This window comes from Vicia villosa, linkage group LG1 (assembly GCF_029867415.1).
Source record: "Vicia villosa cultivar HV-30 ecotype Madison, WI linkage group LG1, Vvil1.0, whole genome shotgun sequence".
NCBI classification, from domain to species: domain Eukaryota; kingdom Viridiplantae; phylum Streptophyta; class Magnoliopsida; order Fabales; family Fabaceae; genus Vicia; species Vicia villosa.
Genome location: NC_081180.1, coordinates 56,240,805 through 56,266,287, shown reverse-complemented (window position 1 = coordinate 56,266,287; position 25,483 = coordinate 56,240,805). Strand labels below are relative to the sequence as shown.

The 25,483-nt window shown below is 34.1% G+C and overlaps 2 protein-coding genes across 2 annotated transcripts; one reads left to right on the top strand and one right to left on the bottom strand.

The window, feature by feature from the left end:
- Positions 1 to 6,559: 6,559 nt before the first annotated feature.
- Positions 6,560 to 7,422, bottom strand: LOC131643223 (uncharacterized). Its single transcript, XM_058913397.1, has 2 exons — positions 6,856 to 7,422; positions 6,560 to 6,742 (listed from the first exon to the last, which is right to left on the bottom strand). The coding sequence occupies exons 1-2, from the start codon at positions 7,420 to 7,422 to the stop codon at positions 6,560 to 6,562; spliced, it is 750 nt and encodes a 249-aa protein (XP_058769380.1).
- Positions 7,423 to 10,709: 3,287 nt separating this feature from the next.
- On the top strand, positions 10,710 to 12,715 carry LOC131638595 (AT-hook motif nuclear-localized protein 23-like). The gene has a single exon (XM_058909164.1). It carries the CDS (start codon positions 11,230 to 11,232, stop codon positions 12,139 to 12,141), a length of 912 nt encoding a protein of 303 aa, XP_058765147.1. The 5' UTR covers positions 10,710 to 11,229; the 3' UTR covers positions 12,142 to 12,715.
- Positions 12,716 to 25,483: the final 12,768 nt, after the last annotated feature.

Genomic DNA, 25,483 nt, shown 5'->3' with positions numbered 1-25,483 from the left:
TAGTACTGCTGTTAACAAATTTATACTGATAACAGTATTTTCCTACTGTCAGCTAGCTTTTTATTATCTTCTGTAATTTACTTACTGAGTTTTACTACTGGTCACTATATTATTTTTCTGCTACTTTATTTTCCACTGATACTTACAGTTATTCTACTATCATTAATTTTTCGGTTACTGTTACTAACATATTTCAACTAATAAATTTTTGTCTTCCTTTAATTTTCATGTACAACTATTACTAACTACCAATACTACTAATTATCACTATAATTTATTATGACATGATCCTACTAAGTAGATGTTCATGACTTAATTAATTATTGCTACTAACTATTACATGTGCAAATATTAATTAAATGAAAACATTAAAATAATCGTGGCCCTCACCCCCACTACTAGGGGCTTGCGCCCCCTATCTCTTCCTCTTACAAGGGGTGAGCACCCCTCCCTTCCTATTTCATAGGGGCAGCCTCCCCTTCCCCATGGTGGCAGACGCTCCTTCCTCAACTTTGGCACTTAAAATAATAATAAAATATTGTGACACTTGCCACTAAAATATGGTGACACTCGCCATTGTTTACTATGTCTTAGAATTTACTAATTTCTTCCAAAAACTCAGTCGATCCTTCCTTAATTACTACTGCTAGATTAAAAACACAGCAACAGATCAACTACGATGTTACAAACTATTGTCTAACAGCCATAACATATATCAATTGCAACACTACTACGACAACAAAAATGCAACAGAAATTCCAGAAACAACAACTTCACAACATTACACTAATTGGATAGGGAATAAACACAGATTCGGTATAAAAAATAAAAATTCGGTATGATCCGTAATAATAATTAAACACAACAACTATTTTACACAAACCAAATCCCTACATAATGTCCATCATAAATCTCATTATAGAGTCAGAACCCCACCCATACATTGGATTGAAGGTCGCTCTATTCTACCGATCGAACTTCTACAACTCTCTGATTGGACCTAGCTTTCAGCCTTTGCCTCTTTTTCCTCTTCTCTTCCAATTCTCACGTTAACCACTTTCTCCAAGACTTTTTCTTCCCACTTTTCTAATTAACCTAATCGCTATATTAAACCAAACCTCATAATTTTATTATTCTATGGGGCCTAACTTTCACACCCCATCTTCTCCATTTCAACCACCAAAACAGACCCAATAATTAAATAAACTTCACTCTATTATTATTAATATATTACTAATCAAATAATTAATCAACTAAAATACTAATAACAACTATTCAACAATTAACAACATTTTACAACTTCGAAAAATAATTCGAAATAATTAAATTAAATGATTAATTAAATTATCGGGCATTACATATATCATCAAAAATTGGTTCATTTAGGTACCAAGTTCATTCTACTCGAACCCTGAATCCACCCTGCGCGGATTCGAGACAAGTCACGACCCTGCTCTAATTGCAACTTGCCTCTTTCATCAACAACAACGACATAATGAATGCATGTCAAAACACGTCAATGCCACAATAAAATAATGTTTAAATACCCCTCGCGATATTAAACAAAAAAATGCACTGACCCAACGATAATAGTAGTCGAACTATCACCCACCAACGCAGCAACAAAATCAATATTATTCTACAACCTCAACATAACAACATCATCAACATCACATTTATCAACGACTTCAAATCAATCATTACTTAATTCGTAAGTTCGATTATATCATGTTCGATCATCAAAACCACATCTAAACAATATTTAACAGTGCCTCAAATCATCACACAATAGCCAATGCTGAAATCGAGACTCAATTCCATGCACCAGAGTTGATTACGCTTTTTTAAGGTGCATGACAGGTTACCTGTCACGAGCATGGGGCCTGCCATCTACATTAAAACACTAAAATGCCACTTATGTGATGACCGATTTCAAAAACTGAGTTTGGCCTTCATGACGGATTACCCGTCATGGCCATGGCGCCCGCCATGGACCTGCAGAATGGTGATTTTTCATTTTTCTGCATGGAATTCAATTCAAATCTCTGACTTTTCATTCCAGGTATTCAAATTGATCACAAAATAACAGGGAATCAACATATTTACATCACTCAACTTGTACCTATTAATTTGCATGCATAATCATCAATTATTCACCACTTTGATAATTTGATCAACATATTTCTATGTTCTCCAAAACCTTAAAAATTCAACAATGGTGGAATCATATCAATAACTCAAAATAAAATATCCCACACAAAATCAGTACGTGAATTTATCACCAATTTCATCACATAACAGCGCATCATCACCAAATTTCAGAATTCAAATCAATCAAATAAAATTCTTTTGAAGGTTAAGGACTCCTCAATTCTACCCCTCATGTGTATACCCGTTATTGAGATAGTTCTTTCCACCTGATTATCTTAGCAGCACTGTAAATTTTGATTTTAATGAAATTGTCATAGACTCATGGTGCACCCTCCCTCGTCTTGGACTAAGGAAGACCCAAAATTTTGCTCTAGACTTGTAGATTTTTTTACTATGAATTGAATATGAATTATTTTGAAATGTTATATCCATTTGAAGTGAACTGATTTTTGAATTGAATATGTCATGTTAAAATGAAATTATGTTAAATTATATTTTATAAGGTACCATGATTAAATGATGTTTTTTATTATTATTTTGGTTTGTTATAGGTCAGCTCAAACAAATGCAGTTAGATTGAGAATTAATTATGGAGAATTTTACTTCAATATCCTTGCATATTTTATATAGATGAAAAGGTAGATAAAATGAATTGGAAATGAGATGTGGATTTTATGTCATATATTGAATTTTTCAAAATAATAAACAAATAGGATTATCTAATAACCAAATACATGTGATATCATTAGGGCTGTTATTGGACCTCTGGATCCGAGAACCGGACCGGAAATCGGACTGGTAGAACCGGACCAATGGACTGGCCGAAATGTTACTCTGTCCGGGAATGGATAATTTTTTTATCCGATACAAAAAATGGATACTATATTTGATACTAATTATTGGATACTTTTGTCGGATATCTGAAGTAACGGTCCAGTTTCGATCCAAAAAATTGATCCATCACTGTTTCGGTTCGGTCCGGATTTATTCGATTACTATTTTGGTCTGATTCTCGGGATAGCAAATATCCGGACCGGACCGGACCGATAACAGCCCTAGATATCATGATCCAAAATTTTCATTTGAACATAGGCTGAGACCTCTTAACAATGATACATATGTTTTAAAATTTTGGAAAGACATGAATGAGTATGACTATGATAATATCTTTGTTAAACATATAGCTTATATCTCTTATCAAATATCAATGATACACATGTTTTAAAATTTTGGGAAGATATTAGTATAATTAATAAATTAATAAAGTAAAAAATGACTTTGACGAACGAAAATTAACATGTTTTATGCTACATATTTAAAAAATACACTTAGCATTTTTTTAGTAAGGTTAGAATAATGGATCAAAACTATGTAAAATTAAAATAAGGAGGTTAATTTCATTAGTAGAACAAAATAGGGAGATCAAACTGTAATTTAATTTTAAAAATATGATAACTTAAAAGGATATAATAATAATTTGGTAATGAATATACTTTTGAATAAGATTAACGACAAAGTGTGACTAAAGAAATTAAAGAGTAATTAGGTTTCATTTATTTTGTGAAAAAAATTTATTATTATTTTTTAGAATTCGTGTGGTTAAGAAGGAGATATTATTATTTTTTTCATAAGAAAGAAATCTATTAATGGGAGAACTAAGGGTTCTCCAACCTTTATACACAATAACGGTTCCTAGCCGACAACAACGATATTACAAACCAAATAAAAATTACGACATAAAAGACAAAGGATCTTTTATAAAATCGTAAAATGTAGAATTTGGATGAGCAATATTGCCAAAAAAACCACCTCCACACCAAAATCTTTATATTCCACACAATGTTGTTAATATTCCAAGTCTCATTCCCAAAACAAAAGTCATTTCTTGTCAACCATATAATTCAAGATGTGGCTAACCACAACACTCCCAATTTGCCATCTTTTATCCTTTTAACACGGCTCCAAGTGTACCATTTCATAAAAGACGGTGTACACCCATCCTCATTCCCACCCGACAAATCCGGAAAATCCACCCACATAGCAATTTCTTTCCAAACAATCTTAATCACTTTACAACTAAAGAACATATGATCCATCTCTTCTAAATTCAAATCACAAAAAACACAATTTAAATTATGAGAGGAATGAGATAAGTTAATACCTCTACGCAATAAAAGGACTTTTGTAGGTAACCTATTCACAAGAAGTCTCCATCCGAAAGCTTTAATCTTGAAAGGAACCTCCATTTTCCAAATCCACTCCAAAACCTCATCATGCCTATTCGGAGGTCCATAAGGAATACGCGATAACGCATAACTAGAATAGCAAGAAGATACCGTATAACCTTTCTCTAAATCAAGAGACCAAACCACGGAATCCTTCACTTCGCTCAAGCTCCCGAAAGACTCTAGACGAGTCTTTGAAATCGAGAAAGATGATAATAAATTCACCATTTCCATACCATCCACCGGAATGCCTAAATCACCCCACCTCCAAACCCCATCACACCATCCTCCCATAGCCGCCACCGAGACTTTTTTCAACAAAGATACGGAATAAAGGTCCAAAAATTCTTCCTTCAAACAAAAATTATCTAACCATCTAACTTCCCAAAATGGTGTTTTGAAACCATTACCAACTAAAAAACGACAATTAGAAACAATTGGATCATTAGAATAATGAGAGGAAAGGCTAACCTTTAAAATATCACGCCACCAAAAAGAAGATAATTTAATGCCATCTCCTCCATAAATAACATGCACACATAAATCTCCATAATAGGCTTTCAACACATCCATCCATAAAGATTTATTACCCTGCACAATCCTCCATCTCCATTTGTTTAAAAGAGCAAGATTGAAGTCAGAAATATTTTTTATCGCCAAACCCCCTTTCAAGTAAGGTAATGTCACTACTTTCCAACTAACCCAATGAATATGCCTCTTCTCCTCCACCCCCCCCCCCCCCCAATAAAAAATTGCTTTGAATCTTGGAAAATTCTCTTGCAACTTTAGCCGGCATTTTGTAGAAAGACATGGTAAAAATAGTGAGGGAACTCAAAATAGACTTCAAAAGAGTAATTCTACCTCCAAGGTTGAGAAATCTATTCTTCCACCCCGCAAAACGGTTTCTCATTTTATCCAAGAGAGGAGTCCAAGTAGATTCTTTCCTAGGATTACAACCAATAGGAATCCTAAGAAAAAAGAAATTGATATCTTCAATCTTGCAAGAGAGATAATAGGCGGCGACTTCTAAGAAAATAGGCGCAACATTAATTCCAATCAACTTACTTTTATGGAAATTTATGCCGAGACCCGATACCAACTCAAAAGCTCTCAAAACCATCTTGATCGCCTTGATATGCTTCCATGTCCCTTCTCCTACCAACAAAGTGTCTTCCGCAAATTAAAGAATTTCCACACTACAACACCTTCTTATAATTTTTTTTTCAAATTCTTCAATTTCAATAGATTTTCTTACCAACCTAGTGAGAGCCTCCGTAACTAGAACAAAAAGAAAAGGAGATAAAGGGTCGCCTTGTATTAAACCCCTATTGACACTAAATTCCTTCGTTGGACTCCCGTTGACCAAAACCGACATATTACTATTAAAAATCAATAATTTCATCCACTTTCTCCATTTCTCCCCAAAACCCATATTTAAAAGCAAGTACCGAAGAAAGTCCCACGAGACTTTATCGTAAGCCTTTTCAAAATCAACTTTAAATAGGAGACAAGAACTACCTTCCCTTAAATAGGAGACAAGAACTACCTTCCCAAAATTTTTGCCACCACTTTGTACATGCATCCCACCAAGAAAATAGGTCTATAATCATCCAAAGAAAGAGGGTTAGAAGACTTTGGAATTAAAGCCAAAAACGAAGAAGTAACCGCCTTAGACAATTCATCACCCACAAAAAAATGATTGAAGAACCTCATAAAATCAACCCTTAAAAAAGGCCAATACCTTTTGATAAAGAGGAAAGAAAAACCGTTCGGACCCGGACTCTTAGAACCACCACAATTACCAATCGCCTCCTTTATTTCGTCCTCTTGAAAAGGTCTCTCAAGCCATCTCCTATCCTCCTCATTAATTTTATCAAAAAGAATACCCTCTAAACGAGGAGGTACTCCTCCCACTCCAACAAATTTGCTTGAAAAGTGATGTACCACTTCCTCTCTAATATCCTTTACTGTTTCCAAAATACCTCCCGATGAATTGATGGGACCAATGTGATTATGTCTTCTCCTTTCCTTCATCATTTTATGGATAAATCCGCTATTGGAATCACCTTCATTTAACCACTTTACTCTTGATTTTTGGACTAGATGTTCTCTTTAATTCTCAAGTTCGTCCAAAACCGGTGAGTAGCTTCTTTTCTATCTTTTAAAATGTCTAAATGAAGATCCTACCCTTCCAACTCCAATCTATCATCTCCCAAATTAATATCCCTAGCTCCTTTCTCAACTTCCAAACCTATTCTTCCAAACACTTCCTTGTTCCACCACTTTAGTCTATCTTTAAGAAGCCGAAGCTTTTCTTTCAAAACAAAATCCCCTCTACCTTCTACCTTAAAACCTTCCCACTCTTTCTCCACAAAAGAATAAAACAAATTAAAAAAAATCATTCATTGTTTAATTTGAACGGTTTTGGTCCCCAATTTTTCTTTTCAACTTCTAACCAAATAGGACAATGGTCGGATACATCTCTATCACCCACTAATTGACCAACCACTCCCCAATCATCCACCACTTTGTCCGAAACAAGAAATCTATCAATTCTACTCATAGATTTACCATCTCCGCTATACCAAGTGAACTTTTTCCCTTTGCAAGGAATATCCACCAACAAGCTATCTTCTATAAAGGTAGCGAAATCATGCATCTCACCCGTGTTAGAAGCCGTACTCCTTCCTTTCCTCTCTCGACGAACTTTAATCGCATTAAAATCTCCTCCCATAATCCATTCTCCGTCATTGAACCTCCCCTTCAAATCCAACAACCTATTCCACAAAATTCTTTTTTTCGATGAGTCACAAGAAGAATATATATTCACCAAGTAAAAGAAATTGTTGTTCTTCAAGAATTTAATCCCGAGAGAACCTTCACCTTTGAAACTAGAAATCACCTCCACACTCTCCTCCTTCCATAAAGTTAAAAGACCCCCCGACCTTCCCAACGAATTAGAAAAGGAAAAACCAATACCTTTACTTTTCCAAAAACTCTTAGCCACAAACTCTTGTAAATTAATCAATTTGGTTTCTTGAATCATAAAGATGTCTGCATTATTCTTTAAAATCAAAGAACTAATTCTTCTTCTTTTAAGAACGTTGCCCCCTCCTCTGATATTTAAAGAGCCTATAAACATGATGAACCGGTATTTTTCTCCTTCCTACAACCTTTTCTCAAAAAATATTTTTTTTCTCCATAGCCTCTATCGTCTCCACTATTTCCTTCTCTTCTCCCATATTTACCACACCAAGCGCTTCCATGGATTTCCAAATTTTGGACCCCGCTTCACAATCCAAATTACCCCATAATCTCATGTTATTCCTTTTTATATCCACCATTTCATTTTGAATGTCGTATGACATAACCTCATTGCCTCCCTCAAAATAAGTCAGAGCTGACTTAGAAGAAAGGAATCCTTTGACAATTTTATCTCCCGCCACGTTACCCACTGAAGATGATTTGAATTTCCTCGATGAATACATTCCGCTTAACGCCGACGCATGCCCTCTATTTTTATGTATCAACCAAACAGCCTTCTTGTGCAAAGTACCTCCAAGTTCATCCATGTTCCTAAATAAAACTTTATTAGACCTCCGTTTTTTTTTAAATTTAGCCATGAACACTAATCTGTCAAAAGAGCCCACAGTGCTGCTGTTTGGTATATGGCCACTAACCTTGAGACCGTCCACACCTGTAATAACGCCAACTCCTTCCTCCAATAACCCTTCCCCCATCTTCAAAATGCTCACAGGAACTTGAATGGTTTCTTCAACATAAGAGGAAAAAACAGACTCCACACCCCCTCGCCCTGATTACGATCTGAATTACTGTTGATAGGTTCAATGAAACCAAATGGAATGTCTTACCGTCAATCTCTACCGAGAAAGAATCCCGGATTCTGAATTCCATAGGAACTTCTACCAAAAGTCTTGCTACGTCGAACCAGAGACCGCTTGTCGTCCTCTCATCTAAACAGATGAATCTGCCCAAGGTGTTCGCTAATTCAACAAGAAAATCCGAGTTCCATGCAGTTGCTGGAACTCCAAATACCCTAATCCAAACTGTTCTACCGCCTGCAATGGTATCCTCCTCCCATCTCTTCACGTCCTCGAAATAGTTCCTCCACCATAGTTCTCCATCCCCTATCATCTGCTCGATTACACCTAATTCTGTTTCTTCCATAATACACGCGGAACCCCCAATGGGTGTAATGTTAATGTTGAAGCAACCCTCCATCTCCAATTTTGTTTGAATAATATATGCTGAACCAGGAATCCTCACCTTCCCTATAAACGCATTCTGAAAACGCTTCTTGGCCTCCACCGGAGCATTATAAGCCAGGATGCACTTCTCCTCTTCAACCCTCTCATACCTTTTGTTATTAACCACATCCGCGAATGATTGATTCCAGTTCTTATGCGTAAACCTATCGCTAGCACCCTCCGAAGATCTCTTCACCCTAACCTCATTAACCCTAACGGCTCCTTGTCTACCTGTTCCCTTATTCCTCCCTTGAAAGACGCCTTGAAAACGTTCGAATCTAGGAAGGTTAGCATGTATTTTCCTGCCTACAATTTGGACGTTATCCACCGCAATCGCCAAAAGCCTCGCATCTTCAACCTCCCTAAAACGCACGAAACCGAATCTCTTCCCTATGTTGTTCCTCCTAGGAGCTATAGAGACCTCCACAATGTGTCCAATACAACCAAACAAATCAAAGAGGTCTTTTGCCTTGATGTTTTCTGGGAACTCAGAAACGTAAATCGAAGTAAGTTTACTGTATTCCACCAAACTCAAAGGATTCCTAGAAGGAAAATAATCCCAAACTGGTACCCATTTCCTGAACTGCTTCTTCTTCACCTCCAACCATGGGTTACCTTTGTGTTGAAAGCCGCGAGACATATTGGAAAAAACCCCTAAACAGGCAGAAGACTGGATTCGTCCAAAACCAAAGCCAAAATGGAAAGGGAAAGAAACACAGCAGAAAGAACAAAATAACGAAAGCGCAACACAGCGGAAAGTCGACAGTGAACCCTAAGCAAAAGCCCCAAAACAACCTCCTCAACAAGGTCCCTGATCCTAAAATCAGGAATTTAAACCGAAATTGAAGAAGTTATGGAACCCTTGAAATGTACACCACCAATCTCACCCAAAAGACGTTAAGATATGCGCCGGAGCCGAAGACCGTCGTCGTCAGAGACCATTATTCTGTACCGAAAAATATAATAATTGTATTCTAGAAGGAGATATTATATTTAGGAGTGGGGATAAGGCAGACCAGCTAACAGGAATTTACAGCCTAGTCTACAAAAGTTTATGCCAGACTAAGTTATTTTAAAATAAAAAAATTTTAGATTTTTTTATAATTATATTTAGCTAAAAAGATTAGGTTATAACCAATAAAAAAATATTTTTTAAACATATCAGACTGACCTATTTAAATAAATATGCATAATTTTATTGTTATTATTATTTTAATTATATCTCACATCTTATTACTAATCTGCTAAAATAAATACATTTTATAAAATAAAAAATTAGTATCATAAAATTTATGCTAAAAGGTGAACTTGAATTAATCAAATAAAAAATATTTAGTCTCATTAATATTAAATGAATTAGACTTTTAAGTAAAAACAAAAAAAAGTAAGAATAAATCTCAATCATTCTTTATCACAACCACTCCATGATCTCTATTAAAAAGGAAATTTAATTTATAATAAATTAAAAAATATCTACTAAATTAATGACACATGTACATTCTTGTGTTTCTTGTTTAAATTCATTCGTACTAAATAGCATTACTCTTTAAAATATCTCGCATCTTATTATTAATCTGCTAAAATAAATACATTTTATAAAATAAAAATATATATATTGACAAAGTAAATGTGACCTAATTTTTTCATATTTATTTTGGAGAGTCACTATTATTATTATAAAAATTAAAAATATAATTATTTTTCAAACAACTATATTAATATTTTATATCTTTAACAAAGGAACACAATAAATATAATTATTACTACAAAACAAAATATATTCAATAAAAAAAGAGAATCGAGAAGAAAGAATAAAGCCCACAGAAAAGAAAATACTTCTGATGTCATTATAAAAGAGAATTAAATAAAAAAATTCTGAATTTTATTTATAAATTAGACTAAATACATATATTTGTTAACTTTTTTATTTATTTTATATTTTAAAAAGTAAAAGAAATTATTATAATTTTAAAGAAATTTTAAAAAAAATTATGAGTATACCAACGCGTTGTGGTCACGGTATAAGAATGGGAGTGAGGAAGAGATTGGAGTATAAGAAAGCGTCTTAAAGAGATTTCTCCAACTAATTCTTCATATTTTATAATCTTTAGGTTGCCCAAACAAATGACTTGTTATTGAGTCTTTTGTCTCCTTCAACCTCATTTCTCTCTCTATCTCCCATACCTCTTCATCACCTTCTCTTCTCTCCCCTTTTCTTTCTCTTCACTCCATAGCTGTTCTTCTGTCTCTTTTCAATCCAACCCAAAAATGTTTTTCTATTCCACCACCTAGTAGATCACCTTTTTTTTTTTCTTTCTATATATCTATTTTCTATTATATACTGCACACACTCACATCACAAACACCAATAAACAAAACAAAACAAGGTGAACACCAACAACACAGTGATCTTAGACCCCAAAAAAAATAATGATATTTATGTATTTGTTTACTACAGACTTTCTCTATAGTAAATAAAAATAACTTCCTTGTTTTCTTGTTTTGTTTTTTTTTGTTTTTCTTTTATAATATAAATTAAACTTTTTAATTTATATTTATCTATATTTTCTCTCTCTATTTCCTTGATGGCTGGTTTGGATTTAGGAAGTGCATCGCGCTTTATGCAAAACCTCCACAGACAAGACTTGCACCTCCAGCATCAGCAACAACACCATCACGATTCCGAAGAGCAAGAATCGAATCGAGTTGGTGGCGGTGTTGGTGGTGGTGCAGCACCGTTTTCATCCAACGACGACGATGACCGAAGCCAAGGCTTGGAGTTAGGTTCGGCTGCGGGTCCAGGTGACGTAGTCGGACGTCGTCCACGTGGCAGACCGCCAGGCTCGAAAAACAAGGCGAAACCGCCGGTGATTATTACGAGAGAAAGCGCCAACACTCTCAGAGCTCATATTCTCGAAGTTGCTAGCGGTTCCGATGTTTTTGAATGTGTTACGAACTACGCTCGTCGCCGTCAGCGTGGGATCTGTGTTTTGAGCGGGACTGGGACGGTTACGAATGTTAGTCTCAGGCAGCCGGCGGCGGCTGGTGGTGCTGTGACTCTTCATGGAAGATTTGAGATATTGTCTTTGTCTGGATCTTTTCTGCCACCGCCGGCTCCTCCTGGTGCTACTAGTCTGACGATTTATCTTGCAGGAGGTCAGGGACAGGTGGTGGGAGGAAGTGTGGTTGGCGAACTCATTGCGGCGGGACCGGTGATTGTGATTGCTGCTTCGTTTACTAATGTGGCTTATGAGAGGCTTCCTTTGGATGAAGAGGAGCAGGTTCAGATGCAGCAAGTAGCTGGCGGTGGTGGTGGTTCTCAAAGCTCTGGTGGTGGTGGCGGTGGTGGAGGAGGAGGTGGAAACACTAGTCCATTTCCTGATCCATCTTCTGGTTTGCCGTTTTTCAATCTGCCTATGAATATGCAGAATGTTCAGTTGCCTGTTGACGGTGGTGTTTGGGCGGGAAACAACTCAGCTTCACGTCAACCTTTTTGAGGATTTAGAGTTTATCATTCAATGAATAATGTTTTCTTGATGATGATGATGATTGAGTTGAAACATGGAAGTGATTATTTTGAAGGTCAGTGTTAATTTATGAAGATGATGATGGTGATTTAGTAGTGGATTTTGAGTCATGTTATTTACTTGTTTTTAGCACAGTCTCAATGATTTTTCAATTGGATAATCTTTGAGATTTTACTTGCCTTGTTCATTGTTAGTAGTATTATTATATGGATTATGATATATAAGAACATGACTATTTTATATCTTTGGTTATTTACATGTTATTGAGGTTTTCTTTAGTTATAACGACATAGTTACATGTTTCAATGAACTTGCGAGTCGCATGATGTATAAATTAACCAGTTTGGTTACCACCTTTATTTCTGTGCCTTTTCATGTTTTAATTTGCTTTGTTTCTCGATTTTGAATACAGCAATGAGTGTAATAAGATTCATCACATCACATTTACACCTATATAGACTGATGAAGATATTTATTTACACCTTTGTAGAGTGGTGAAAAGAATTTAAAAAATGAAAGATGGGATATGTAATGCAACAAAAGTTTTGTAATTTAAGTTATTATAGATATTTAACATGTTATTGTGGTCGTTGTAACGTGAATTAATCATAATTTATTATCTATCACAAAATGATTAATAATAGTGTTAGTGTATGTGTTTTTGGATACTATTTAGTCGCAACCGTTTTTGCGATTAATTTTTTTAATCTTGAAAGCAATATGTGATTTAGATGATAAATTTGAAAATCTTTTGAAGTTTATACCACCTTGTTAACACATATTTTCTTTGATGGAGTCTTTACACAAAAATGATGAATAAGGATACCAGTATATGTGTTTTTTATACTATTTAGTTGCAACCGTTTTCGCAACTAAAGAAATGCAACTATGTGATCTATATGATAAATTTTAAATTCTTTTGAAGTTTATACCACCGTTGACACAATTTTCCTCGATGGATTCTTAAGGTTACAAATTTTATATAAAATGGAATTATTTATATGTTAAATGTGTATTAAATGTTTGCATAAAAAATAGAAGGATTTTCTTTGCCGCTTTTATTTATAAGAATATAATATATGGGAATTTATCTTGTTAAGTAGAGAAAATGGATTTATTCAACGATCATATATGTGAACAAAAAAAAAGTTTTCTTTAAACGAAGCTCTTTATGTTGAATTTCATCTCTAACTATAATATATATAACATCATTGAAATGAAAACCTTAATGCTTACTTTTATCTTCATCTTTTTTGTGCAAATATTAATTTCTTATTGTTTAGTTTATATTATTTAGTATGGAAAGCTGTCATGAATTGACTTATGTCATTCATATACACTTGTGATTTTCTGGCTATGTAAGAAGTCAAAATTGCCTTCTCCAACGCTAGTCAACATCAGTACGAACATATATCATGGCCTTATTGTAGCATGAAAAGCCATAGATTCTCTGAGTACGAACTGGAATTCCAGTTTTGAGTACCTCTGGCTCTGGCTATTAAGTAGTAGTTAGCACTCTTTTGGTGAAACGTATGATCTGGTTAAGTTATTCGGAACGGAAGAGTCATTATTCATTAATGCCCTCTAGTGATGAGTAATTTCTTTTAGAAATTTGAGTTTAACCCTTCGTTTGGGTATGAAACTTCTTAACCTCTAAAGTGAGAGTACTCATTTACATTCGCAACTACGTTGACATATCATTAACAGGACGCGTGTCATATTGTCATGAAGACTTTCAATACAACGTGAAAGAAAAACCAACGAATTAGGTTGTGAATGCCTAAACATAATGAATCATCACATTGGGTTAAGCGCGACCATACGAGAGACATGGTCACATCTTTTTCTAAAATCTTAAATTATTAGATATAAAAAAGTCATCTCATTTACAATTTACTTAGTATTCTTTACATTCAAAGTCGAACTTTTAACTCATTATTGTCACATTAACGCGCCTACTCTCAATTTTTATTTATTGTACTAGGATAAATACATGAGAGGATCTAACCACATGTATTACCTATCTCTCTTTACCACCTATTTCTTTCTCTTCTTACCCTCTTTTTTTACCGTTGACTAAGATAATATCAAAGTCAATAATAAACTCAGGGTAAGGATTGTGTCGGAGTTGTTTTTCATTATGTTTTGAGACAAAATAAATTTTATCATACACTTTATAAGATAAATGATTAAAAAAAATTGAGATAGAGTAACTAAAGTTGATCCACATGTCAAATAATTGTTACTATCTTGTGGGCTCTAACCCTCCACATGCCCACTTCCCTCTCCCTCAATTCTTCTATCTCTTCCTATATTGTTAATTTTTAGTTAAGATTAAGGGTGACAAACTACATGCTTGACCCACAAAAGACCACAACAAATAGAGTAGGGAGAGACAAATATCGTTGAGGGTATGAATCTAAAACTTTGACTTGTTCCATAAAAAAATGAGGACGGAGTGAAACGGACCCACAAAAACTACATCTTTAAAGCTTAAAAATATTATAAAAAAAATTAATGTTCGCGGCTACAAATGCTCGCAAAAACAGCGGCGCAAAGCAGGACAAGCATATTAGAGGATGCATGTCCCAAACCTTGACACGCTCCACAAAAAAAATGCTGGAAAAACTGGAAATGTACGATGGGACAAGTCTGTTTGTCACCCCCAAATTAAGATGTAGACTCACTTCCTATAATATATATTTCTTTATTTTCAATCTCGTATATTTATTATTTGCAATGTCATTTTAATATAAGTAGACAAATGTCTTTTTTAAAAAACTTTGAATGTGTTAAAGCGGAAACTATAATGTTATGATTTTTTATATGCAAAGATATGTTGATATGAGTATAAGATGTACTCTAATCTAAATACAAAAAGATACCACTTAGAAGAATTTTAAACAAAACAACTGAGTATTCCCCCATTACAATATAAAGGTCTTGAATGTCTCCACAAATTACAAACAAGTCACCCGTTAGATTTGATTCACAATTTTGTTGATGTGAATTATATCTCCTTTGAATATTACTTTATTTTTAAAACCCCAAATGACAGCTAAACATACGATGTATTTCACTTTTTTGTCACATTGTACAATATATGCGATTAGAATGATTGTGTCGTATATACTTATACTCATAAATAAGATGAACTAAAGATGAAGAAGGAAAAATAATCTATGCCTTAATTATCTAAATTAATTTTAAACAAGATGAGTAAATTGAAGTTATTCACAGGTAATCACAGACATAACACAAACCTAATTTTATATAAGAAATTATGAAGGTGGTAAAACCTAACAATATGTAATTTCTAAGAAAATGATAAATCCTAAGCATACGATTCTAAACAAAATGTAAAAGAGATCAGAAAAGAGTGAGTACACCAGATTTATAGTGGCTGAGTATGTTCGTCCTCGCTTTGTGCGTAATCCTTTCTCCAATGATTTCCCGTTGGAAAATCGTAGTTTTCCACTATGATTTAACAATTGTTTTACGGAGTCTTTTAATACAATCACAATATTCAAGATAATGTTGAAAATTAAGTAATCTTGATCTCAATCTTATCTTTGAATGTATGCAGCATTTGAAATTGATTTCTGCAAGATCTTCACTCAATCTTGAGTTCCACCTTCCAGATTGAAGAATTCTTCTCCAAGCATCTATTTTGCAATAACTTCTCCTAAGTCTTACCAGTTTCATGTTTGAACCTTGATATGTCAAAAGGTAATAGAAACTTCAGCTTTGCCCATAACAACTTCCATACAATTCAACCAAAGCAATCTTGGAGAAAAGAAACTCCTTCTTTTTATTGCTGGATTTTCAATCCCATCCACAACCACCCAAGAAATGTCAACCTGAAATCTTCAAACCTTCACAAAACGTTAAAACTAAACGAACATCTCCATAATATCTCGCACCCATGATTGAGAAGATAAACCAAAACGATAACGGTAGAAACTAGAGGTTGAAGACGATGTGAAATTTCTTATTCCATATCAAAACAAAAACACAAAAGATTTTTGATAGTTGAGAGAAAAGTGTGTTGTCTGTGCTATGATTCTCAAAATCATATGCATGTTGTGGGAGATTGAGAGAAAATGATTTATATGTGTGTAAGAGATAATGCACAAAAATGAGAGAAAATACATATTTCATTTGAGTCAATAGCAAATGGTATGGTTGGAGTCGAGTGAGTGAATGCTTTGAATCAAGAAAAAAAAACCTAGAAAAGTGCATATATGATTTGAGTCATAAAAATCCATGATTTGAATTAGAAATACATAACCAAAATCCAAAATCTACATTCAATTTTTTTTCTTGTAATGCCATATTGGGACTCGAATCAAGACCTCTATGATTTGAGTCAGACTTTTCTATGATTAGAATCTAAAACAAAGAGTCAAAATCCTTATTTTTTTAGATTCAATTTTTTATTCAAGTTAAGCTTTTTCATGATTTGAATCAGAAATACATAATCAATTTCTGATTTTCACATTCAATTTTTTTTATTTGAGTCAACCAATTCGCTGATTTAAATCACACTTCAAAAAGTTCACATTTGAAAAAAATATGAAGTGCTTATTTGAATTGAGACTTGGTACGATTTAAGTCATGCCTTCATGTGTTTCTTGATCCAAACCTCCGACTAGTTGACTAGAACCATATTACAATATTGACTTTAAACAAATAGTTTGATTTACACATGTGTAAAAATGATTTAGCTGTCAACCCTAGTATGGACAACTATGGGAGGAAGCTCAATTAGGACTAATAAACCAAAAAAATAAATTGACAAGTAACAAAAAATAAACCATGAAAAACCCTAGAAGGAAGAGCAACTTCACGTGTGTAACATAGATCATGTGAATACACATCCTTTAATCCAATTAACTCATGTTCCAAGGAAACTCATTATTTGCATCATATACTCCAAGAAAGTCCAACTTAATGTTTTGTGGGGATTTTTAAAGTTACCTTTCAATATCAAACACTCTTCTATGTTCCTCTTAACTTAATCGGTCAATTCATTGAAGACCAATACTCCATCCAAAATCTGCCTGTTTCAAGCAAATGTTGCTTGGCACTCAAAAATCACATTTGGCGGAACCATCTTAATTCTTTGTAACGAAATAATGAGAGGCATTTGTCTGCCTTTCTCATTCATTGGCAAAGGATTATATGCAACAAGTATACAACAGATTTCCAAACTACATGCCTAAAGATTAGGGAATATTGATGATGGAAATTATGTATGAGATATGAGAGATATTATGGGAGCTACCTAATTAAATGCTAAGATATAGTTGCTAATTGTTACTAATTAAATTCTAAAATACAGTTGTTACTAATTATTAACACAATAATCCCCCTCAAGTTGGAGCATGAGGATTTTGAATGCCCAACTTATGAAGAAAGGACTGAAACTATTGCTTCCCGAGAGCTTTCATAAAGATATCTGCTAGTTGCATGTTTATAAGAACATGAAAGGTAGAAATGTTACTCGCATGAATTTCATCTCGAACAAAATGGCAATCAACCTCAATATGTTTTGTACGTTCATGAAAAACCGGATTAGCGGCAATGGGGAGAGCCGCTTGACTATCACAAATAAGCGCATAGGTATGAAATGGTGAACTTCAAGAGACTTAAGTAAAGATTTAAACCAAATGAGTTCACAACTAGTAGTGGCCATAGAGCAATATTTGGCCTCAACAGAGGACGCAGAAACAGTTGGCTGCTTCTTAGTCATCCAAGAAATAGGAGAAATACCTAACATAATAAAGTATCTAGTGAGAGATCGACGAGTCAAAGGACATGTAGCATAATCAGAATCACAACAAGAGGTAAGTTGCAAATAGCTGTCCTTAGAGAGGAAAAGATCCTGCCCTGGATGTCCTTTTAAGTAATGAAGAACTCGCATAGCAGCACTCCAATGTGCTTCTTTAGAACTTTGCATAATTTAAGATAAAGTATGAACAACACCACAGACTTCTGGATGAGTAATGGTGAGGTAAATCAATCGACCAATAAGGCATCTATAACGATCAGGATGATCAAGGTTGAGACTTGTATCAAGAGCTAATTGGTGATTTTGTTCCAGGGGAAAATCACACGATTTTGCATCAAATAAATCAGCTTCAAATATGATATCCAATGCATATTTTTGTTGAGACAGAAACAGACCATCGGGTCCACAAGAAATCTCAAGACCGAGAAAATATTTCAACACTCCTAAATCTTTCCTGTGAAAGTAAGTGCTAAGATAAGCTTTGAAATGAGCAATTTTTGCTGATTCATTACTAGCAATGATCAAGTCGTCAATGTACACAAGTATATAAAGAATAATACCATATCTTTCAAGAGAGAGCAATGAATAATAAGATTTCCTCAATCTTCATATCTTTCCGGAAGAAACACCTGAAAACCCTAGAGGAATGCTCTATTGCACCCCAATTTTTGACCACTAAGATCCCACCTTATCTTAAATATTAGGATCATCATTACCATTATAGTCATCATGCATTTATCATTTGCTAACAAAAAATACAAAACAATTTGTTGTTTGTTGCTTGTGTCCCAAGATAGGAGATTAATCAAGAAGAAGCTAAGCAAATTAGGGTTTTGAGACCCACAAATAAATTCAACATTATTTTATGATTCAAGGGATTCTATAATAAATGTCAAGGTCCAAATATGGTTCAATGCAAGATCGATCACTTTCAAATTCACCAGAGGCTCCAATTAAGGTTTTTGACCTAATTTCACTAGAGGGTTAACTTTTAATCAGGACATTGTTCCAAGACTCAAACTATGATTCAAAGGCATCCAAATCAACATTATAGTCCATTCATATCATTCATTTGAAAATGAGAGCTTGATTCATGTGGAAATTACAAAACTGCACTTCATCTGGAAAAAGTCAACTGTACAAGTCAACCTTTGACTTTTGAGAAAAATGGTCAACTATGGACTTTTAAGGATCCAAATAATCATCATATGGATATTAAAGAAATTTTATCAAATAAAATTCAAAGAATTTATCAAGAATCAAAAAGTCAACAAAAGTCAAAATTAGGGTTTTAAGTGAATTTTGACCTAATTTTGGAACTTCAAATTTTGCCTACAAACTCAAAAATCTCCAAACATGAAAGTTATAGATCTTGACAAAACAAACAACTTATAACAATGAAACTTTTGGCTAAAAGTGATTATTTTGAGAGATTTTGGGTTAAGAAGGTTTATGTTCAAAAAACTTAGAAAATTTCTAAGTGTTTTCACCTAGTTTTTTCCTAACTTTATGGCCTTTTTTCTCCATGATCCAAAACGAGTTTGAGGAAACTTTAAACAAATGAATTGAAGTATGTAGCAAGGGCTTTCCAAAGAGATAAGTAGCATGAAAATCCATGGCTCCATCCAAGAGTTATGATTTTGTGAAGAAGGCACCATGAACACTTGAATTCAAGAATGAAGACGAAGAAGTTATGAACCAAAACCATTTCAAATGCAAAGATTCCTTTCTTGCAGCCCATATAACTTGTTCAAAGAACCATAATCAGAAGATTACACTTGCTTTTGAGCTATAATCCAAGTGTTTAAGACATTATCCAAGTGATCATTCCATTAATGGCATAAAGATCACACTTCCATTTTGATAAAGAGGCTTTATGCACAAAGTCCACTCTCCTTGAGCCTCTCCCATGTCTCCTCTACACCAAAAGAAAATTAAACATCACAAGCAACCTCTCCAAACTCATAATAAAGTCACGGAAGCATGCTTGAACTTGTACCTTGCCATTGAAACTCCAATTTTCACATAACTTCACAAATAAGCAAGGTGGTACAAGGGTCACATGTGAGCTTCAAAATTCTGAATTTTTTCCCTTCACAAACCATAAATTTTGCCTATAAATAGAGGGTATCACTCCCTTGATCAATTACACCAGAATTCTCCAAGTCACCTATCACTTGAAATTCTCCATTTTCCAATCTTTGCATTTTTCTAGTGATTTTGAGTTCCAAAAGTTCTAGGTGTCAACCAACACTTTAGACAACTTCTAAATACCATTTGGAAGCTGTCTACACCTTCCATAACCCCTCAAAACTCCCTATCCAAAATTCACCATTTTCACTCCATTCAAGCTCATAACCTACCAAAATCAAAACCAAACACTTTTAAACCAAACCAACCATTCAAATAGCTTCTATTTATCATTTGGAAGCTATCCATAACATCCAAACACTTTCCAAATACATAGAACCAGAAATCATCTTTCAAAAACTCCATTAAAGCACCATGTGAACCAAAGTTGTGATTTTCATTTTCACTCGTGCGTTTTCTGGCCTTTTGTGTTGGATACCTTCTAAACATCATTTAGAAACTATCCAAACACCTGTTTTGGATCTGTAACACTTGGAACTACAAGTTCCAGCCATAACTTTTTCTTGTTGTAGGTGAAATCGTGTTTGAGGTTGCAGGCACTTGTAGAACATTGTAAGCATTCCAAAAGCTTCGTTGAAGGTTCCTGAAGGTGTCCAGATACTTATAGCATTCCCAGGTCCTTTCAAATCCATTGCTCGAGCTCATTTTCAGAGGTATCAAACTCAAACTTTGGCATATCTGTTTAGGCATCTTTCTAATTAAAACTTGTTTCCATTCTACTTGAAATCATGTACGGATTAAAAGCCCTAAGGTTTTGGGGCTTGATTATGTGTTTACAGAATTTAATATGAAATTTAAATTTTAGGGTTCATATGGTTTTCTCTGAAATTCATGATTTAGAATGTGTTTTAATTGTTGTTAATACCATGGTTGAAATTTTGACTAAATTCTGAGCATTCCAGTGTTTTACATTTTTGAAATTGATGGAGATTCGAAAACTTCATGTTGATGCCATTGATGTTATTGTTACTGGCGCGAGGAAGAAGATAAAGTTCCATCTTCATTTTCAAATTTTCAGTTCCTTATATTATTCAACGCACGCGTTTTACTAACGACTAATCGTTCTAGCTCAGTTTGTGATGTGTGTTTGTGTGTGAAGCGTGCCTATGGTCTGGGGTTCGAATCCCCCTCGCCCCAGACCTTTTTTCTTGTTTTATTTTTTTATGATTTACCACTTGTTTTGTTTCATATTAAATTGAGTGTGTTATATTTTCAACTAGCGTGCCTTGGCTTGATGGTGTGTATTTTGAGTGTTGTGTTAGAGGTCCTGGGTTCAAACCCTTCTAGGGCCAAACCTTTCTTTTTAATCACTTGTTTTGTTATTTTTTTATTAAACTTCATAAATTCATAAAAAATAGTATATTTAATATTTTTAACCCCTTCTTTTTGTGTGATTTATTTAATTTGTGTATTTTAATACCATGTTAAAAAATCCCAAAAATATTTATTATTTCTTTATTTAAAAATTAATCAAAAACATGTCTTTTTATATTGAAAAATCAACTAAAAATTGTTTTGTTTTAATTATTTCTTTAATAGGACTTTGTGTATGTTTTGTAAATATTTATTTAGGGTTAGAATAGCATTTCATTAACTTCTCCATGTACCCTTAGACCATTTCTCTTAAAGAAATTGGTATTTAAACAATTAAAATCAATTAGGTTTAGGAGTTTGTGTTTAAACCCTAATTCAAAAAACCTTAGGTTTAAAACCCTAATCCAAAAACATGTTGATCTTTATTTATCCATGATTAATTAAGTTTGTTATCTTGTACATACTTGTCGATTTAATCATTGTCTTGTACTTAATTGTTATTTTAACCACTATCTTGTTAATTTCTCTTATTGTTTATCTAACCTCATGCTTATCATATCAATCATTCATCATTCATACATGAGTTTAAATCCAAGGGTTTAGATACATCCATATCTCTTATTTATTGATTATCATACTCACTTGTTTGTTCTTGTGTCACATGATATCCCACATACACTTGAGGTTTATTGTTAATTGCTTAAGTTTGTTGTTTTGTCCAAAAGGATGAGAATGATATTGACTAAATTGTCAAAGGTACTCAAACTCTTTTCCAATCTCTTTTATTTTTGTGTTAAGTATTTTAAAGCTTTTCACTTATTTTAAATGGTTTTGTATTGTTAAAGCTTAACCAACCCCTTTGTTTTTTAAACCTTGGTATTAAGAATAGAATTATTCCCGGTGAAACTATTCTTAGTCCATTGACCTTTGTATTGTTAAAGCTAGGTCTTTTGTTCTTAAACCTTGGTGTTAAGAGAAGAATTATTTCCGGTGAAACTTCTCCTAACCCATTGACCTTGTATTTTAAAGCTGGGTCCCTTTTTATTTTAAAATTGTTAAGTATTTTAAAGCTTAACCTTTTAAACTTATTAGGTATTTTAAAGCCTGATCCCTTTTAAACTTGTTAAGTATTTTAAAGCTTAACCCTCTTTTAAAAACTTGTGAGTATTTTAAAGCTCACAACCAAAAAGATTTTGCCCACTTTGGCCCCCTTTTTTTCCTTTTTAAGAGGAACTACAGAAGCTCTGACTTCTCTATTGTTAAAGGGGTATGTAGGCCTAAGATGCGATGTCTTACCAAGCTCACTTTCAAAAACTTATCTTCTCATCCCCATCCTCTATTTCAAACAAGTTTTTCACATAGGATTTTAAAAAAAGGGTATGTATAAACAAGAGATAATAACACAAAACAAAGAGGTTCCCAAGGAGTACCATGGATATGAGGGGTGCTTAAAACCTTCCCCTTGTATAACAAACCCTCCGTAGCCAGATCTCTGATAAGTTTATTAGTTTTGATTTTAAAAACTTCTGTGGGTTTTATTCGCTCTTTCACCCATTCCTTTTTGGAAACAATAAAGCGCGGTGGCGACTCTGTTAAAAAATGAGCTAAGTCTTTCAATGACTCTAGTCTCACCAATTTCACCGCTACAGGCTCATATAAACTTCTTCATAAAGGCATCCATGTAGGAAAGTATTATGAACATCCATTTGATGGAGTTCCCAACCACAAATAACATCCACCGCAAGATAAACACATATGGATACCATATTTGCAACTGGAGCAAAGGTTTCATTAATATCAATACCAGCAACTTGATTGTTTCTGAGAATAATAAGACGTGTTTTATATCGTTCAATAGTACCATCAGAGTTGTACTTAATTTTGTACACCCATTTATACCCAATAGTTTTCTTTCTCGGTGTCAAATCTTCAATAGTCCATGTACCATTATTTTTAAGCGCCTCAATTTCCTTGTGCATGGTATCACGCCAAGAAGAATAACGAAAAGCTTTGGAGAAATGTGTTGGTTCAAATCCTGTGGTTACTGCTGCCAAGAAATGAGTATGGGAAGTAGAAAATTTATTACAAGTCACATAATTAGCTATGGTATAAGGCGCACTACCTGAAGGTGGAGATTGCAGAGGTGGTCTAAACGGGGCTCTATATGGAAAATAAAGTCCCGAAGTTGAACTGATGGTTGGAAATCTCGTGAGTTACGTCGGACATCATTATTATTTGAAATTGAATGAGGGTCTGTCATCTCATAAATAGAAATTAGTGCAGGTGTTTCTAACACAACATGATCGCTCCCCCTTACTTCTAACATATTAGTATCATTATGTGAGGAAGTCGAATTGGGCATTGTTTCATCAGGTTCAATTAAAGTAAAAACTTATTTCGATATAGGTGGAGAAAGTGTGTCGTCTTGTGATGTTGTATGAACTACAGGTGCCATATCATAAACTCCAGGATGAACATAATTAGTAGATGTGGTAAAATAGGTATGAGAATGCTTGTAAGGAAAATCATTCTCATAAAACACAACATCCCGAGAATTAAAGTAATCCTTAGTATCAATGTCAAATATTCCCCACCCTTTATTTCCATGAGGATAGCTAATAATCTACATTTCCTACTGCGTGGAGCAAATTTATTTTGGTCACGAGGAACTTTGGAAGCAAAACAGAGACATCCAAAGGTCTTAATGTGATTATAGATGGGGTTGTGGCCAAAAATCATATGATATGGGGTTTTTCCTTGTAGAGAAGATGTAGGAGTATGGTTGAAAAGATAGACAGTCGTAAGAATACATTTACCCCAAAACTCAATAGATAAATTAGTTTGAAACCAAAGAGCACGATCCACATTAAGAATATGACGGTGTTTTCCTTCTGCTCGCCCATTTTGTTGGGGGGGTGTACCAACACACGATGTTTCAAATAAAATACCTTGTGCAACAAAATATTTTCCCAATGATGTAAATTCATACCCATTATCACTTTGTATACATTTCACAATCTTATTGAATTGAGTTTGAGTCATTGCACAAAAATACTTAATAAGTTTTGCAACCATTGTCTTATTAGCCATTAAGTATACCAAACCCCTCTTGAATGATCATCAACAATTATTAAGAAATAATAGGCACCATGTAACACCCTTCTAACCCACAAAGAATATTCGCAATATAATACGAAATAACATCAAATAAAACCACCAACAAGGGTGTCACATCGTCATAAAAACTTCACAATAACTAGTCCTGCTCCGTAACACGGGTTGCATCACTTTTAAAACATGCATCGAATGACAGTTCAACATATTTAGTCAAGTACTTCGCAGCGGAATTCATAATCTAAAACATATCTAAAATAAACTTCATAAGCCTCAACTGAACATCATGGTTCATAAGTTACAACTCAAAGCATCAACATAAAAATGTAAATCAATTCAAATAATCAAAGAGCACATAATAGTTCGAAACATAACGACCCCGACCCTGATGTTACGTATCAGAGCAAGACTCCCTTCAATCTAAACAATGGTAAAAGGACTCCATGAAACTATCCTCAAACTTTAATGGACTACTCTTTGTTACCTGCACGTTACCCACATGGAGGCAACATTCAAACAAAAAGGGTGAGTATTTCATAATTATTATGTAAGGCATAACGAATAGATATAGTAGTTGTATATAAATAACCAACCATACATGTACCAATACAATGTATCCATCATATACGCATACTTACTCACGCATGCACCTCATCACCTATTCACAACATCACCTTATGATTCAATCACAAGTAATCAATATCATCAAGCCATACATCATCACAACAATGCAATGCAACAACAATGGACTCATGCATGTGGTACCAATTCATCACTGATGACAGTCATTATTCTCCAAAGATCCCGCCATAGGATCAATTCCCGCTTGGAACCAGAGCACATCAACAAATTGCTTTCAATCCGCACAATGGGATTAAGGGCCATCACTGGACTTTTGTCCTACAAATATGCTAAAAATGCATGATGCTCAACGTCACA